The sequence below is a fragment of the Nipponia nippon genome, unplaced genomic scaffold (genome assembly GCF_047370975.1).
Source record: "Nipponia nippon isolate SJK-2023a ecotype South Korea unplaced genomic scaffold, ASM4737097v1 scaffold_4, whole genome shotgun sequence".
NCBI classification, from domain to species: domain Eukaryota; kingdom Metazoa; phylum Chordata; class Aves; order Pelecaniformes; family Threskiornithidae; genus Nipponia; species Nipponia nippon.
Window position 1 is genome coordinate 56213510 of NW_028262358.1, and position 16258 is coordinate 56229767.

Genomic DNA, 16258 nt, shown 5'->3' on the forward strand with positions numbered 1-16258 from the left:
TAAGAAAGGAAAACTTTTTTTTTTTTTTTTAATGAACTCACACACACCAAAACCCCAAACCAATGTAAGTAATTCAGTTGTGTATTTGACCAATGGATGACAAAAGTTCTTCTTAGACTACAAATAACTTATCCATTTAACCAGGACTGGTGGTGGAGTACACTGAGTGAACGGGTCTTTTTCACCCTGGTGATTTCTAAACATTGAACTACATATCATAGAATGGTTTGGGTTGGAAGGGACCTTTAAAGGTCATCTAGTCCAACCCCCCCTGCAAAGAGCAGGGACATCTTCAACCTGACCTTGAATGTTTCCAGGGATGAGGAATTTACCACCTCTCTGGGCAACCTGTTCCAGTGTGAAGACTTGTCCTTGAATAAATAAGTTTCAGAGAGAGAAATCCAGCTGAGAACTCAGTGAGAATTCCTGAATCCCAAGGGCTGTTTTAAGTTGTTCTTGGTCTTAATGGACTACTTCAGATTTAAACAGATGAAACTGGAATGCAACTGCATGGTGATTTCTAAGTAGTACTTTTCTTGAGACCCTGAACCTGCAACAGCAATGGCCAGGAAAAAATAAATAGTGGGGGTTTTTTATTCAAGGGAACGTTAAGCTTAGAGAGTGAGGAAAATTTGACTAAACCCTCATCCTATCTCGATATTTTTTCCCTTCAGCCTGTTTCAACTGCAAAAAGTCTGTAATTCCCTCCTTCCTATCCCCATGTTACACAACATGCATTAGTGAATTCTGAAATTGTTTCTAAGCTTTCTTTTTTTTTACCATTTATGTAGTATCACAAACAATTTTGTGTAACATTCCCTTTTATGCTTCTATTGCTCGTACACTTAAGTGTTTCAATATCAGAAAGCTTTAAGAGATGAGAGCAGCTGGGAACAGACTGACTAAATCAGGTTGAAAAATACAAGATTTCCAGATTTGTAAAACAAACAAAATGCCATCTGCCTATCCTATAATTCAAACAGAGAAATTAACATTTTTTCCATAATACTAACCAGCAAATTCATCAAGTGTTTCCATATTTAAAGCAGGAGTTGCAGCTGACCATTAAGAGTCTACTATGGGTGTCCTTTTCTTACCAAAGAGAAATGCAGACATGTTAACGTCAACTTAAAAAACTTAAATCTTTCAAATTTTTGTCTCTTTCTATCCCTCTCTTTAGATCATAGATGATCAAACTGTGGCTCTTTAGCACCAAACATGCTTAAGAACAGTTTGAATGCATCTTCCCGGCCAGAGTCTCTTGACCAACAGCTGCAGGGTTGTGATCTGAAAAAAAAGTCTTGGTAATTGGACAAAATCTGGGTAATCAGAAAATCTGGCTATGAAGGGGCTGAAGTCAACACAATTGTGCTGAAAGACTGCTCCAGTCCCCACGATCAGATTATCCTGAAACACAGCTATGTGTTTAGCCCTGGAGATACCAAGAGAACAACCAATGTCGGGGGGGGGTGGGGGGGTGGGCACCATCTCCTCATCACCTATGGTTGTACATACATGCTTTGTGGATTTGGACCAATTGAAATTTGGTCATGGGGTGGGCAAGGATGTTGATTATCACTCTTTTGGAACTCACATACGGCTTTTCAGCCTCTGACATTAATTAAGAGGAGTGAAATCCTGCCCATTTTCTGCTTAGATTTTCAAGGCTGGATGCTGCTGATCCTGTGCAGGCACGCTGGAGTAGGAAAGGGAACAATGAGTCAGGTCAGCCCTGTGTAGAAGCAATGTCACTCTCTTATTTGCAAGACGAAGCTGTGGACCAGGCTTTTCTTGTTTGCAATTGTATAGTACCCTAACCTCTGTGCCAGATTTTATTTACATTTTGTCTGCAACACCTGATAAAGGGCCCGTCATTTAGAAAGTGCCCTCTTTGTCCCAGGCAGACTGCATGGGAATACATCCCTGCCAGAGCAAAAACCAATCCTGGCCCAAACAGAGCTATTTTCAGTCACATGACCTAAGTTACCCAAGAGAGAAAAAGAAAAAAAGCACAACACACTGAAAGAACACTCCAACCAAAACCAAAACCTACTGCTAAACCTGCCCTTCCGCCAAACTGTTGCAATTCCCTGCACCTAATTTCCAAAAGTTAAAAAAAAAAATAAAAATAAAACCAACAGGAAAAAAAAAGAAAAGGACAACTCCCTTTCTGCCCCCTGCTACATTTACTGTTAACACTTCTTTTTTTGTACTGAGTCTAACATAACAGGTTCCTTGCCCATGGTACAAATAGAAGCAAATAAACAAGTGCTGGGCTTACTTTTTTTGACTAAACTGAATACAGTGTTGTGCCTCTAGCTACTCTGAAAACACATCTGTGAACAAATAACAGATATAATCCATCATGTCTAAGAGTTTTCCTTCTGAATTTTAGCAGGCAAGGTGCCTATGCTCTTCATCTCACTGAATACTGTGCCTGTGTACAAATAATTACATAATGTGTCTGCAACAAAAATCTCTCTCTCTCAAAAATGTAACAGCTCAAAATCCTATCTTTCCATGCTAATGGCAGGGCTTGAAAGCTAATGAAACAAAAAGCTCTGCTTAGAGACAAAGGTCAAATTATAAACCATTCAAGTATGTGGGATCCCTAGCCAACTGTAATTTTGACTTTTTGATATTTTATTTACAAGATTATGTTTAAACAGTTAATTATTCCAGTAATCATCTCATGCTTTTGTTGTAGAACTATGCATGATACTGCACGAGACTTGATATAACTCCTCTCCTTGATAATGAAGATTCCACATTGAAATCAAAGGGTTGGACCCATGACCCGGTGGTTTCAAAGGTTGTTCTTTTGCATAACACACACACCACACACACATCAGTCTTGCTACATTTTACTTAGTTCTTAAGACTCTCAGAAAGGAAAATACTGCAGAATTCAATTGTTAGTTTTTATGGTTTACTGATGAAAACTCTTCTGAAAATTTGAATGGGCTTATGATAGTTACATTTCTGTGTTCCAGCTACTGTACCTCAGTTTCCCCAAGAAAGTAATAACTTTACATTCAGAAGAGGCAGTGGGAGAACAACTTGGAGCTGAAATTAAGCACAAATACCTTTAATTCAACTAGTCCTAAATTAGACAGCCTTAGATTCCACTTAAACCTAAACAGGAGCAACCCTGTAAATACATAACAATGAATCATATAGACCTCATAGCTACTGCATTAGTCATTTAGACAGCTGGTTACTAATATTAAACTTTAAAAGCAACATGAAAAAAGTCAGTAGGAGCATGTTTGCTAAGTCTGTACAAAGCCAGTAGAAAGCAGAAAAGTTCTTAAAAAAAATCAACTTGGAACTGGAGACAAAGTTTCAAGAAACACTTACTCTATGAAATAGTGAAAAATATTTCACTATTAAAATCAGTTTTTAAAAAGTCAGTTTAAAAATAATCTTTTTATGATTAAAAAAGATTTATTGTCCAAAGTACAGTACTACCACATACCAGGACACTAGTACCACCAAGTTATATTTGCTCTTCAGATCACAGTTTCCCCTTTCAAAGAGTAAATTTCTAGAACTCTGAAAAACAACAGCAAAACTTCTAGAAAAGATAACGTGAAGAGGGAAAGAGAGAAGCTGAATCAAAAATCCAAGATGATGTAGGCTGAGTTCAAGTATTACACGCAGTTACAAAACAGTCATTAATATGTACAGGACAGACCAGCTTCGATAAGTTAAGTCTGAAATACTTTCTTTACAGCCTCTCTCCTCCTCTGCCTTTTGCTTGTAGCCATGCCCCTTTGATGACACAAACAGTGAGCAGACAAATACAAAGTCTGCTTTCTCTCGTGTGTGTACATGCTCTTGTATTTAAAAACAGCAGTAAAACCAGTCTACAGTTTCTCTCAGACAGCTAAGAGATTTCACTCGTTCCAAGTCTGCATCAACAACAAAAAATTATACTGGGATCCAAAAGTACTAGTGGTAAAACAAAGTATGCCGTTATCCCTGTCAACTATTTTTAAAGTGAGCAGAAAACAGTAATTTCTAGCTAAGGAAGTGATTTCTACATATCAATATTTCAATTAGTTTCCCAGCAAGCCAAGACTTCAGAAAGAACCGTATCAACCAAAAGCAAACAAAAATAACTGCCTGCCTTGTGATATCACAATTACAGTCTGGGAGATCTGAATCCACACTGCCGTCCTCCGCCATCCTCACAGCATGCAAGTCCTCCGCCACCACCATGAAATTTTCCAGCATTAAAAAGAAGAACTTCCACTCCAAAAGCCTGCAAACACTGTGCTTTGGGCAGGGGGAGGAGAGAGGACACACTTCTCTTTGCTGGTAAGTACTGTACAGAAAATGTTGCACACCAAACAAATGTTAGCAGCCGTTCCTTGATAACATGAGACTGAATGGTGACAAGTGGTCATGTTTCTAAATAAAACTTGCATTCATCAACATGTGCCAGACTTGATCTCCAGGAATGTGGACCGTGAGTGCTAGGGGAAGGGATGAAAACACATACAACAAAGCCTTCTTTGCAAAGCCTGAACAGTTGCAGCAATAGCACTGCTTCCTGGCTGTAGACATCTGTAACATTTTTCGCACCGGGCTGACATATCAGAAAAATTCATCTGAAAAGATAAAAATGTTCTAGAAAGACAGAAACAGAAGTCTCTGATGCAGAGACACAGCTACCTTTCTGTAGCTGTCTCTTCTGCAGTTACAGACCTCCTCAGAAGGCAAAGGCAATTTAAAAAAGTGGGTAAGGAAACAGAATGTAAGAAAGAAAGAAACAAAGAGGCTTTTACAGGTGAATGGAGAAGTTCCATTGCACAGCATAAAATCAACAGGTCAAAGATTCAGACTGGATGCATTTACCATACTATATTACTAAAGCGTTTTCATAGAGCACTTTCTATTTGTTCACAACTGTAGGAAACAAACCACTAAGAAAAATGCTCCAGGCATGGAACGACTGTAGCTTTGCAGAAAAGCACGCAGGCTCTAATAATTTATTAATGCTGTCAGGGATCCAGAATATGAAAAGATGTGTTTTATTCTCAACACCAGAACAATTAATCTGCATTTACTAGCTGAGTGCAGCCAAAACCATGTTATATGATACATTCCAAACTCCGAAGTATCATAACGGGAACACACGCCAGTATATAACAACATATTCTAAAGAGCCTCTGAAGCCTTCTAAAAATTATCTTGGGGGATGCAAACCCTTTTGACTGGTGGGAATGAGACATCAACACAAGTAGTTTGTACATATATTAATAAACAACTTGGGCTTTAACTGTTATCAGCCTAAGCTACAGCTGAACTAGCAAAATTTCCACAACCTAGCATCAAACCTCTCCACCATTTACTTTCCAGCTTCAGCAATGCAACGTTCAAACTTTGCAGAGGTTTTTTCACTTCAGTAAGCACTGGAATGGAAAGGGTTATATGTCTAATTGCATACAATAGTGCACAATAGTTGAGAAGGCTAATCTTAAATGATCCGGAAATAAAAGTAAATAAATATTCTACATAAATTAGTTTAGAACTAGGACTTGGCACCCTGCTTCATGATAACAGAATGAGAAAGTTTAAGTGTATAATATTTCAGTTTATATCTCCCCACCCCAAGAATGATACAGAATCCTGAATGCTTACCTGTCCTTATAGAGGACACTAACCTCTAATACTGAATAGACAATACAGATCTTTTAGAGATGTGTTTTGCAGTTTCTGAATGCAATCACTTTTCACTAGAAACTTCCTGAAGGTATTATCTGAACGTTTGTCTGAATAGGCGTTTCAAAAGACAAACACAAAAATATGGCAAATATACTTTATGTTCAACAACTGGTCGTGTATCACATCCTCTGAAACCAGCAGGCTCCTCACCCGTAATGCACCACTTCATGACTTAAGAAACATACAGTGTTCATTACTTTAAAATGAACCACTATAAAAGGAGCTGGAGCCACCAGAATGCTTCTGCTTACATAAAATTTATTGCTCCCATGCTTACAGGTTTCAGAGCAGGAATGCAGTAAAACCATATGAAAAAATAATGGATGAAAAGAGACAAAAAAAACCTGAACAAACCCTTTTGCTGCTAACAGGACTGAAGTATTACTAATTCATATGTCCTTACATCATAGAAGTGTAAAATATAACTTATATGTACATTTTATTAAGTACAAAATTGTGACAAAATTATTGTCGGTAACAGGAGGAAGGCTATAGCACGACTCAACAGAAAGTATTGAAACCAATAAACCAGTTTCTTCACATATCAAACAACAATCCTGTCAGGTACTGTAAAGTAAAACAGGAAGGTGAATTTCACAGAAATGTGCTGATGGTTAAGAATAAACTCATTTCACAGTTAAAGATGAAAAGGCAGACTAAAAAGATTTTAAATTCATGACATCCAGCATATTAATCTGTCCCACGTCACACTTAGAAACAAAACAACTGTTTTACCTGGCTGCAATAAGATCTAGAAGATGTTGCCACCTGTCATTGATCTTGCCAAGTTTGTACTCAATCTCTGATGCCTTACTCTCATGGCTAGCTTTAGCTAGTCGCTCTCCCATTTGTTGGAGCTGGATTTTGTTCTTCTGGGCTACAGTAATTTCCTCTTGATAATCCTGGACAGTAAAGAGCAATCAGAAGTCAGGGCACTTATTCTAAATACACTCTGCCCTACGCTACTAAAGGAACCATATAAAAATACAAGTGAATGTTGTTTTTTTGGTGATTGGTACAGTGGAGAGACCACCTTTTAAATGTTAGATGTATAACCATGAACAACTTTATCAGAAGAATAAAAAAAAAAAAAAACCAAACCAACAAACCAAAACACAACGCCTTCTGTAAATATATCTGCTATAGTTAAACTCATTACAGGCAATTCTGATTGGACATTTAGTAAAGCATTCAGATGCTTTTGACTTTGCATTTGCTTAATTTTCTGGTATCCTGTCCTACCTCAAGAAAGACAGGAAAATACCGCATAGTGAGAGAAGAACACAAACATACTGTCTTACTGGAACTTCTAAACATCAGTGTAAGGTAAAACCTCCATTTCAGCTAATTCAGTATCCTCTTTGCAACACAAAACAAGTAAGCAGTTAAAGAACAGAATGTAAGTGTACATGCACTGCACTATACCTTTTTAAGTTTTTCAATCATTTCTTCTATGAGGATGTCGCCATTTTGAGAAACCTTACTTTCCATTTGTGTCAGCCATTCACAGAGCTCCTTGTTCTTCTCACTGAAGACAGCCCACTCATTCAGTCTCTCACTAACTTGTTGTCGACGTAAGGAGACCTTAAAACATTTGCGGAGAGTAAATAAAAACAAAATAGTAAATGCATTTAAGAGATGCTTGAAACACTTTGTTCCTCAGCGTGAACTCCTCTGGCCCTGCAGAAGTGTTCCAGGCACTTACTTGCCATTAAAACAAACTGGAGTTGTATTGCAAAAACTTTGTGTGACTCTCTCTGAGTTTAGAGGTAAGTGCTAATGTCAGGTTTCCTGTTAGCGACATCCTATGCATAGAGAGAGGCATCCAAGCGTTACGCTCAGTAACCTGTCAATATCTTGTTTGATAATGTCTCTAACTCAAAGGTTTCATTAGAAGATGAAAAATAAATTTTCTTACAATTTTTGCTCACCTATAGAATTTTATAAATATATCAATAGTTTTTCTTTAGCCTAAGAGATTAAATAAAAAAGGAAGATATAAATGCTTGACCAAAGCAAAAAATAGATGTATACATAGCATAGGCCAGACTCCAAAGGACTGTGTAATTTGTACATGAGCATGATTTGTAAGTACAAAGCTAAATCAAAGATACACTATATTTTGCATAAGCAATTTTCTACTTGAGTCCCAATACACTCATTTTATAGATGACTATTTCTCCTGAACGGGCATGACACCTTCAGATATTCCAAAGGACGGAGGTGTGCCCTGACAGGAAAGAATAGGCATAAAACATCAAACAGGCAAATGCTGTAGTTAATACAGGAGGAAGGAAAACATTGCTATATTTAAGAAATTGCTATAGCAGCGATATCATCTCAGACTATGAATAGTAATAGACAAAGATGGACACTGAAATCAAAATAGCAGCAGAGAGTGAGCAGCAAAGTCATCTCTCCAGTTTCAGACATTTGTACAACTTACTTCCTCCCCATTGTAATCTGCGCTGTTTCTGACTTTCTATCAGCATTTCAGCTGAGAAGATGAAGACTGCATCTGCTCTTTGTTTATACAAAAGCAATGTGTTCTTTAACTATCGTGTTAGGTTTAACAGGGGCATACACAGGATCTCTCATTTCCTTTTTGCGGTCCTAACCTTGATGGCAGCTTTCCGGAAATAAGTGACGGTTGAACAAAGTGTTGCACTAGGTTACATCCTGAAACATTCAGTATGCACAAAACTAAGATAAAACTTCTTTACTTGGCTCCCTCCTTTACCATAAAACATACACGGAGTGATTATACTGTAGTTTAGATGTGTCTACATTGGCTCATTCAAATGCAACTAACTCATAACAAGTTCTGTGCTGTTAACTGTGAAGCATTTTTCCTACTTTGGGAGTGTTTTTGAAGTCTTCACAGGTACCTTACATGAGACAACTATTCAAAGTTATCCCCGCTATATCTGGACTGTAATCTCTACAGAACCACAGAAATAACATTAGGATAATCTGAAAAGCTGGGTGAGGGAGACTCCACTACCTGTATTTCTAAGTACAAAATGGAGGCAAGAAACACACCAATAGCATAATGCACCTCAAAAATCAAGCAATACTCCTCAAATCATTTCACAACCAAGCAAGTCACCCTCAGACTAAGAGAAATGCAGACACCAATGTCTGAAGAAGCAGAAGATATGGCAGAACTGAAGGTACAACACAGTAATGTTGAGCAGGGAGGGGATGCCCTTTCTGAGCACAGCTCCTCCACCAAAGCACAGTAGACTGTATTACTTCTCTGTTTTCCCCAGCCAGCCATGCCACAGTCCCACAGCCCACAGTGTGACTTTTTTGTTGATTTTTCAAGGCTTGAGTATGACCTCATGGCCATGACAAAGTTCAAGAGATCTAGAAACACTAGCAATAACTAAAGGAAGCATTTAAATGGATGTTTTCCCTGATTCAGCAAGAATTCAATTTTGAATCTGAGTGTGCCTATGTGCATCTTTTCTAAAAGCTGCCACTTGCATTCAATTTTTCTCTCAACACTTTTGTAGCCTACATACTCATATCAGTGCTCAGTACTATACTTGCCTGGTGGCACAGCTCCTCCCACTGTCTGTGCAGAAGCTCTAAGCGCTCACTGAGGATTGAGATATCATCTGCGCTGATATATATAGACAGGCTCTCCTTCAGCAGAGAGAGGTGTGCAAGGTCATCTGTCCATCCTTCAACAGCATTCTCTAACTCCTTAAAAGAAGTGCACAAGGAAAAAGGACCAGTTTGCTAGCAAACGAAAATTTGAATGTGTTGATGAAACATGAAGACAAGCATTGCTATCCCACTGAATTAAAGTCATATCTGAGCAGACCCACCATTTCAAGTAGACTATTTCAGCCCCATTTAAAATAAAAAGAAAACACCAACCCCATATGTACCAGTATTTTCAGAGTTATGAGAGAGGTAACTCCCCAATAAAGAATGATGTGTCAGCCTTGTAACAAGTAGTCACAAACTAATATACTACTCAAATCTCTCTAAAGTTCAAAGGTATTTGAGAATTCCAAGTATTGGCTTGGACTTCTCTGTATTGAAATTTTTTTCAAATTGTAATCCATTTCTATACTGTAAAGAATATAGCATAAAAGTGTTATCTAAGATCCCCCACAGTAATCTTGCCTCAAATAAAAAGCACTAAAAGAACAGTTTAGATACTACAAGTTTAAATTTGAAGTTAGAATTTCTATAATAAAAACACACCAGTATTTAGCACTTCTACGGTACTTTTCAGACCCTATTCTGATCTCACTTTGATCAGATCTATATTTACCCTGAAGGATTTGTATTATACTGAGATCACTCAGGTATTATGCTGTCCAAATATGAACTATCCAAACATGGATAGTTTCTTGTCACAGGGATGGCTGACTGGTTTGCACAGTCAGTAATGCGAAGCCTGTTAACAATGGAAGAGGTTACTGCACAAAGGTAGGCAAAGATGAGACATCAGCCCACAAAGAACAAGTGCTTTACCTTGCAACGAATCTGCTCTGCATGCAGCTCATCATGGTGTTCCGGCAAAGGCTGAGAAAGCTTTTTTTTGAATGATCTCAGCTTCTCCAGGGAGTCTCCTATGCCCTTTTCAGATTTTTCCCAGTCCTGGAGGCAGAATGTTTATTAGGCTTCAATTCAGATTTGGATTATACTTACGTCAGTTGATTTGCCTAACTAACCACTAAACAGTGAAAACTTTTTCATAATAATAACATGCCTTGAAATCCCCCTCTAAATAACACTCATAATCTCAGAGCTTGAGTCATGTGTACAACTGTGTCAATTTTTTTGTGTGTGGGTCTGTGCTAGTTGAAATACACAAGCCAAAGCCTCCTGTTATTACAACATTGTCTAGATCCAACTCCATCCTTTCAGAAAAGCCTCTCCCTGCTAAAATTATTTTCTGATTCCTTTCTTGAATGCCTGTATTAAACACACCACTGTTCTTTCACAAAAGCTTTATCCAGATGCATTCATCTCCAGAAAAAAAAAGTGGTTTGGGATACTGCAAATTCAGGTCAGACTGAAGTATCTGCAGTATCTCCTCTAAATTATGATTCTAGCAGCTACACCCAGCTTTAGTGTTTGTATACTTTCCAAGATTTTAAATGTGTTCAATGCAATCAAACTATACCAATCGTCATGTGACAGTATGGTTTTACCTGCCTCACCTGCTTGTTAAAGCCTATTAAAAAGGTACTCACAGAGAGATAGATCTCTAATAAGCCAGTCAACCCATAAAGAATGCCACTTGTGTGATACTAGAAAATATGGAACTTGTTTCTCTTAGTCTTCTGTTTCAAGATATTCTCCTTCTACCACTCCCTTTGTATTTCTCTCCTTCCATTTTTTTTCCAATCTATGCCAGTATTTCATAGCCATGTTCAGGATGGAGAATTACGAACAACAAGTCTTTCAAAAAAACCCTCTCTTTAGTGTCTTCTTTCTTCTCTCCTTGGTAAGTAATATGACCTTACATGGCAATAGTCTGTGATGTGCTTAATGCAACACATACTCTTTTAGAATATACATTTATGCTTCCCATTTGGTCAGAAGACCACTAAAAAGTCATGTATTTAAGACCAAGATAGCATAATGTAATGAAGGCTTGGTATCTATGAGACAATTTATGCAATTTGCATTGGTAATTTCCCTACTTCCTCACCTTCAAGCATTAAGTTCCATATTTTCATTGAGACAAAATACTACAGAACCTATAGTCTGCCTAGATAACAGCTTTCATGCAAATTTCCTGACATAATTCCCCCACTAGAAGCCGAGGTATGAGAAACAAGGCTTGAAAGAGGAAGAAAAATTTACTTATCTGAACTTTTCCAAAATAAAATTTAATTTTCTTGCACTGCTTTGCTTCTTGCTATTTACAAGCAAAACTAAAGTGTCTGTAATTCTATTAGACCTCTGAAACTATTCTAAAAGCACTTGTCCTATTCTATTAATACACACAAGTCCAATTTTCGTTATCTTCCCTAGAATGGGTAAAAAGGAAAAACAAACAGACCAAATTTAAATTCCAGCCTATCATCTTCAGTATTTAAAGTGAGGTTAGCAGGCATTCTGGACATCACTTACATCAAAATAAAGTTCAAGGCTCCCTTCTCCAAGATCATCGAAGTTTATCTAAACTAGCAAATACTCAAGACACTGTAAGGAAACACAGACTACTACATTGCTAGACAGATCTTGACATTGGCCTGTAGAGGGGAGAAAGCAGGTCTAATTTTCAATACAGTATGTATAAAAATTAACCAGCATTCTGCAAAATAAAATACATTTTTACTCTATGTTGAAAATAGGACTGGTAGGAATATCCTTTATTGGCGGTGTTCTGGAAATATCAATTAAAAGATATCAACTAACATACAAGCCTACTGTGAAGTATTACCTCTCCTAGTTTCAGAGGTGATGAAATGAAATTGTGAGCTCATGTAGAGTATATATGTAATTCCTGTAATTGTGCTTATCCCTTGAGAATGCTTTTCTTCAACAGGGTTCACAGTGAGAAACCACAAACTTGCTGAAGAAGTACAGAAGAAATCACACTTACTTTCAGCAGTAAAGCAAGCTGTTTCTTTTGTTGTTCCAGTTGGGTGCTAGCTATCTTCCAGCGCTCCTGAATTTCGGTAAGCTCTGTCTGCAGGGTTGCCTCAGCTCCACTGTCAGCAGAGAGCAGCAGTTGCTTCCCAGCTTCCACAGTGAGGATATAACTCCCTTGCTGCCTTAGGAGAACTTTCTCTTTAAGCTGAAAATATTAACAGTTTCCTGTCAGCTTTGTTTTTTTAATTACAATTAGAAATTAAGTATAATTAATTCTGAAGCCCATACTTCAAGTGATTGCATACCTTGGCTTAAGCATGAGCCACTGCCCAAATGCTTTACCCTAACCTTTTCACAATCATTTACTGCAGCAGCCCTTTAGAAAATTTCTCAGAGGAGATAAAGACATGAAAGACTTCTTTCTCCCCATTAATATCAGTATCTTAATTGCTCTTAAAGAGAAATAGTTCCTCTAGAGTCTATTACATTTATAAGCTTTATTATTATATGTATCTTCCAGCCAAAAAGCTTGATGACACAAAGCTGTTAAATAGACTGTTAACCTCACATGAAGATGGACACTCAAGGTATCCTTTTTTGTTAGTTAGAATACATTCCTCAAACAGGACATCACTGGTTTTTTCAAGACAGTTTCAGTGTGACATTAGCTACAAAGCAAAAACAGAAGCGAACAAGGCTCAGGAGAGAGGGCCCAGTAAGCTCTCTGTTGCATGTTCTTTATGAACTCCAACCTTCCGTCCATCACACCGCTGCTTCGGAGGGTATGCCAGTTCCAAAGAAGAACTAACATCCAATATTGATTTCTGCAAAGCAGATAGTCTGAATCTAATACGTTTTAAAGAATGTTTTAAATGATGAAGGCTGTAAAAAAGGCAGGGATTTTTTCCTCTTTCTTCAAACACACTGGACATACCTGCACTTCATCCAGTAGTGCTCTGGCTTGCTGCAATGGGATAGGCACATTGCCCAGCCTGCTCACTGGCTGACAGGATACTTCCACCAGCCACTTGCGCAGCTTCTCTGCCATCTCCCTGTAGCGTTGCCACTGGTGAATCTGGCTGTCAATGATCCCCCTCCTCTGCTGTGCCCGGCGAATTACTCCTTGCCATTGATTACTTAGTAGAGTCAGCTTCAGATTAAATTCATCCCTATTATAAATAGATAAATAAATAAAAATACAGAGTAACCTTCATACGTTGATCTATTTGTTTAATGAAATAAACTGAAGGGAAAGGGAAGATGTTTTCTGGCTGTCAATTATGAAACACTAGAAGAGCACTGAGGTCTCATGATAGCTGAGGATGAGAACTTCACACTTCATGTACTGGGAGAATCAAAGGGCTCCAGCTATTGACATCTTAAAAAACCCAAACCTTTAACGCACAAAATTCTTCTACCTTTTCCCCAGAAATATACTAAGAAAACCCACAGGTTTTGCCAGTTTGGATTAGCCAAATTCATAGTAAATCATGGAGATTTCACAATTCACCCCCAGATTTACTACTGAGATCAAAGCAGGCATAAGATATACACAGCATTAACAAAATTCTCACATCCCAATAAACAGTTCATCTTACATTATGGCCAAGATACCCTTAGCAAAATCAATGCATATGCACAAGTGTGAAGCCACTGGTCTTTCACTGATTTTTATTCATTTGATCACAAGTGTTTAAAATAAAATCTCAGACAGCGGTGAATTCCTATTCTATCACATTTAGGCTGCAGGTGTTCTGAAATGACAGTAGGGAATCCTCTTTGTAGAGGGAAATCCCCAGCTGGCATAAATCAAGTGTAACCCACTACATCTGTCACTGCAGGCTCCTTTGTTAGTTGGTGAAAGTGACATTTTGAAAGCACATCAAAATAGACATATATGTAACATGCTTGATAATCCAAGACAAACCTTTGTCAGAGAAGCAGCCTCAGGGCTGTTGTATTCCCAAATGCATTCACACATTCACATACCCCATAGCATCCTAAAGAACACTGTCTTATTTAAGAACTGGCTAATTAATAGCTTAACCACAGTGATAGTAACTTCTACCTCAGAAGAGCATGATCTGAACACTGACATCTGCTACCTTATCTGTTTGGACGTTCCCCACTAGTCTAAGTATTACTTCACGTAACCAGCAGCAGCAACAACACACAAATGTCTACCTGTCATCCACCTGTCCTTGTTCTAGGAGGTGCTGCCCATCAGAGATAATTGAATGCAAAATCTGCTGGCGGCTGAACATCTCTGCCTGGAATAGCTGTTGTACAGGAGACAAGGATGTTAAAACAAGATCTTACATTTTAATTCTATCTGTATGCACTGGTAAAAATGAATTTTCGTGTACGTAATTTCATTTCAAATTAATTCAATGGGAGTTTTGTCATGAACTTAAATAGAAACACATTTAAAAATCTCATTGCTGGAGTTACTTGCTGCTTCTAGTAATTACTAGTAGTTCCTTGAGATTTAAAAAAAAAAACTATTAAAAAGCTAAATAATATCAACAGGAGCTAGGTTTTATGTCACTGAGTACAATTGTGTGATTGGAACTATAATTTACAACAAAATCCAGATAGGATATTTATTGCATGGACAGAAAGGGCACTTTTTATGTTCTGACATGTTTAAGAATATTATAGTCCTTTGCCTTGTTAAATTGAATTTATGCACAGATTGTGTGTGATAGTGTTATACAAACTTTTAATACAATTTTACACTGCCAACAGAACTTTAAAAGAAATGGTCAGCCATGTGTAGTAGCTAGAAATCAATTTTCCATTTCTTCCAGTTTCTACAATTTATCTTCCAATTTTCCCCATCAGTCACAATAAACTTTCACAATATTTTTAAAACTCCCTTATTACTTAAATATTACTTAAGACAAAAAATTACCTAAGTACTACTTAAGCAAAGATGATTTAAATTTATTTTTAAAAACATCTTTTCTTTTAGTAATGGACCATGTCTCTAGATAAGGTTGTTCAGGAATATTCTTATGTGATGAAGGTACACCCAGGCATCAGCTCAGGACTGGACTTGCTCCATGTTCAGAAGGTTTTCAGAGAGATTAAAAGCGAAAGTATACTGGTATGAAGCTTGAGATTTTTTTTCTTTTGTTAGTGATGGTGTTTGCAGTTGATAGAAGTTCACCCTTGCCTGAACTGAGAGCCACTATTCCCCAAATCCAGATTACACCCCTGTTATATGGCTTCCCACCAGCTCAAATTGTGATGTACCACTCCCTGCATCTGCAACTGCCAGCAAAATACCCACTGGCACCTGCACAATTAAATCCCTCAAGCACATTGTGTGTAGCTTGGGACTTTTGGACGATGGACTAATTTTTCAAAATGAGGTTTTGCCTCTCTGAATCACTAAGTTAATTTTGAAAATGTTACCCAGGTCATAAATTTTCCCATAGAAAGAAATAGTGTTGTCTAATTTCCTTGCAAAAGTATTTGATAGTGTTCTTTGAATACCTTGGCTCTTATGAATGACTGAGCCTGAACCAGAGGGAAACTAATTGCTCTATTATCTCATGAACAAAACCACAATACTGTGGCGTTGAGAATTTTAGAAAGCTGAGCAAGAAGGCAGAAATTTTACTTCCTGTCACATCTACTTCTGTCAAGTTAGGGGGCATGGATGAAGTACAGGAGGCAATAACATCTACCAGCATTGTTGACAGATTGAGACTAAACAGAACATAACTGGTTAAAAAAAAAAAACCACCAAAACGACCACCCCCACCACGCCCCCCAACCAAAAGCGACAATTTTAGGTTTTTTCTAAGAGGACAGGTGAAACAAAAGCTTATCAAGCATGAGGAACTCTGCTTAGAGTAGAGGTATTCAAGCCCTGCCCAAAAGCAGAGACACTTCTGTCAACACCCACTTGTTCTTTGCATTTACACCGTCTCTGTATGTAAGAGGG

At 37.8% G+C, this 16258-nt stretch overlaps 1 protein-coding gene across 16 annotated transcripts in view; it reads right to left on the reverse strand.

The window, feature by feature from the left end:
- The window catches only part of SYNE1 (spectrin repeat containing nuclear envelope protein 1), a 320818-nt gene that overhangs the window by 31872 nt on the left and 272688 nt on the right, over positions 1–16258 (reverse strand). For 15 of the 16 annotated variants that reach the window (XM_087773936.1, XM_087773951.1, XM_087773949.1 and 12 more), the window contains 7 exons: positions 14488–14582; positions 13238–13472; positions 12314–12508; positions 10228–10353; positions 9289–9444; positions 7159–7317; positions 6469–6635 (listed from right to left, as the gene is read on the reverse strand). In XM_087773936.1, coding sequence (XP_087630062.1) covers positions 6469–6635; positions 7159–7317; positions 9289–9444; positions 10228–10353; positions 12314–12508; positions 13238–13472; positions 14488–14582 — 1133 coding nt within the window. Of the gene's footprint in view, positions 1–4132; positions 4311–6468; positions 6636–7158; positions 7318–9288; positions 9445–10227; positions 10354–12313; positions 12509–13237; positions 13473–14487; positions 14583–16258 lie in introns of those variants that run through there. The other variant, XM_087773948.1, reaches the window with a different exon arrangement.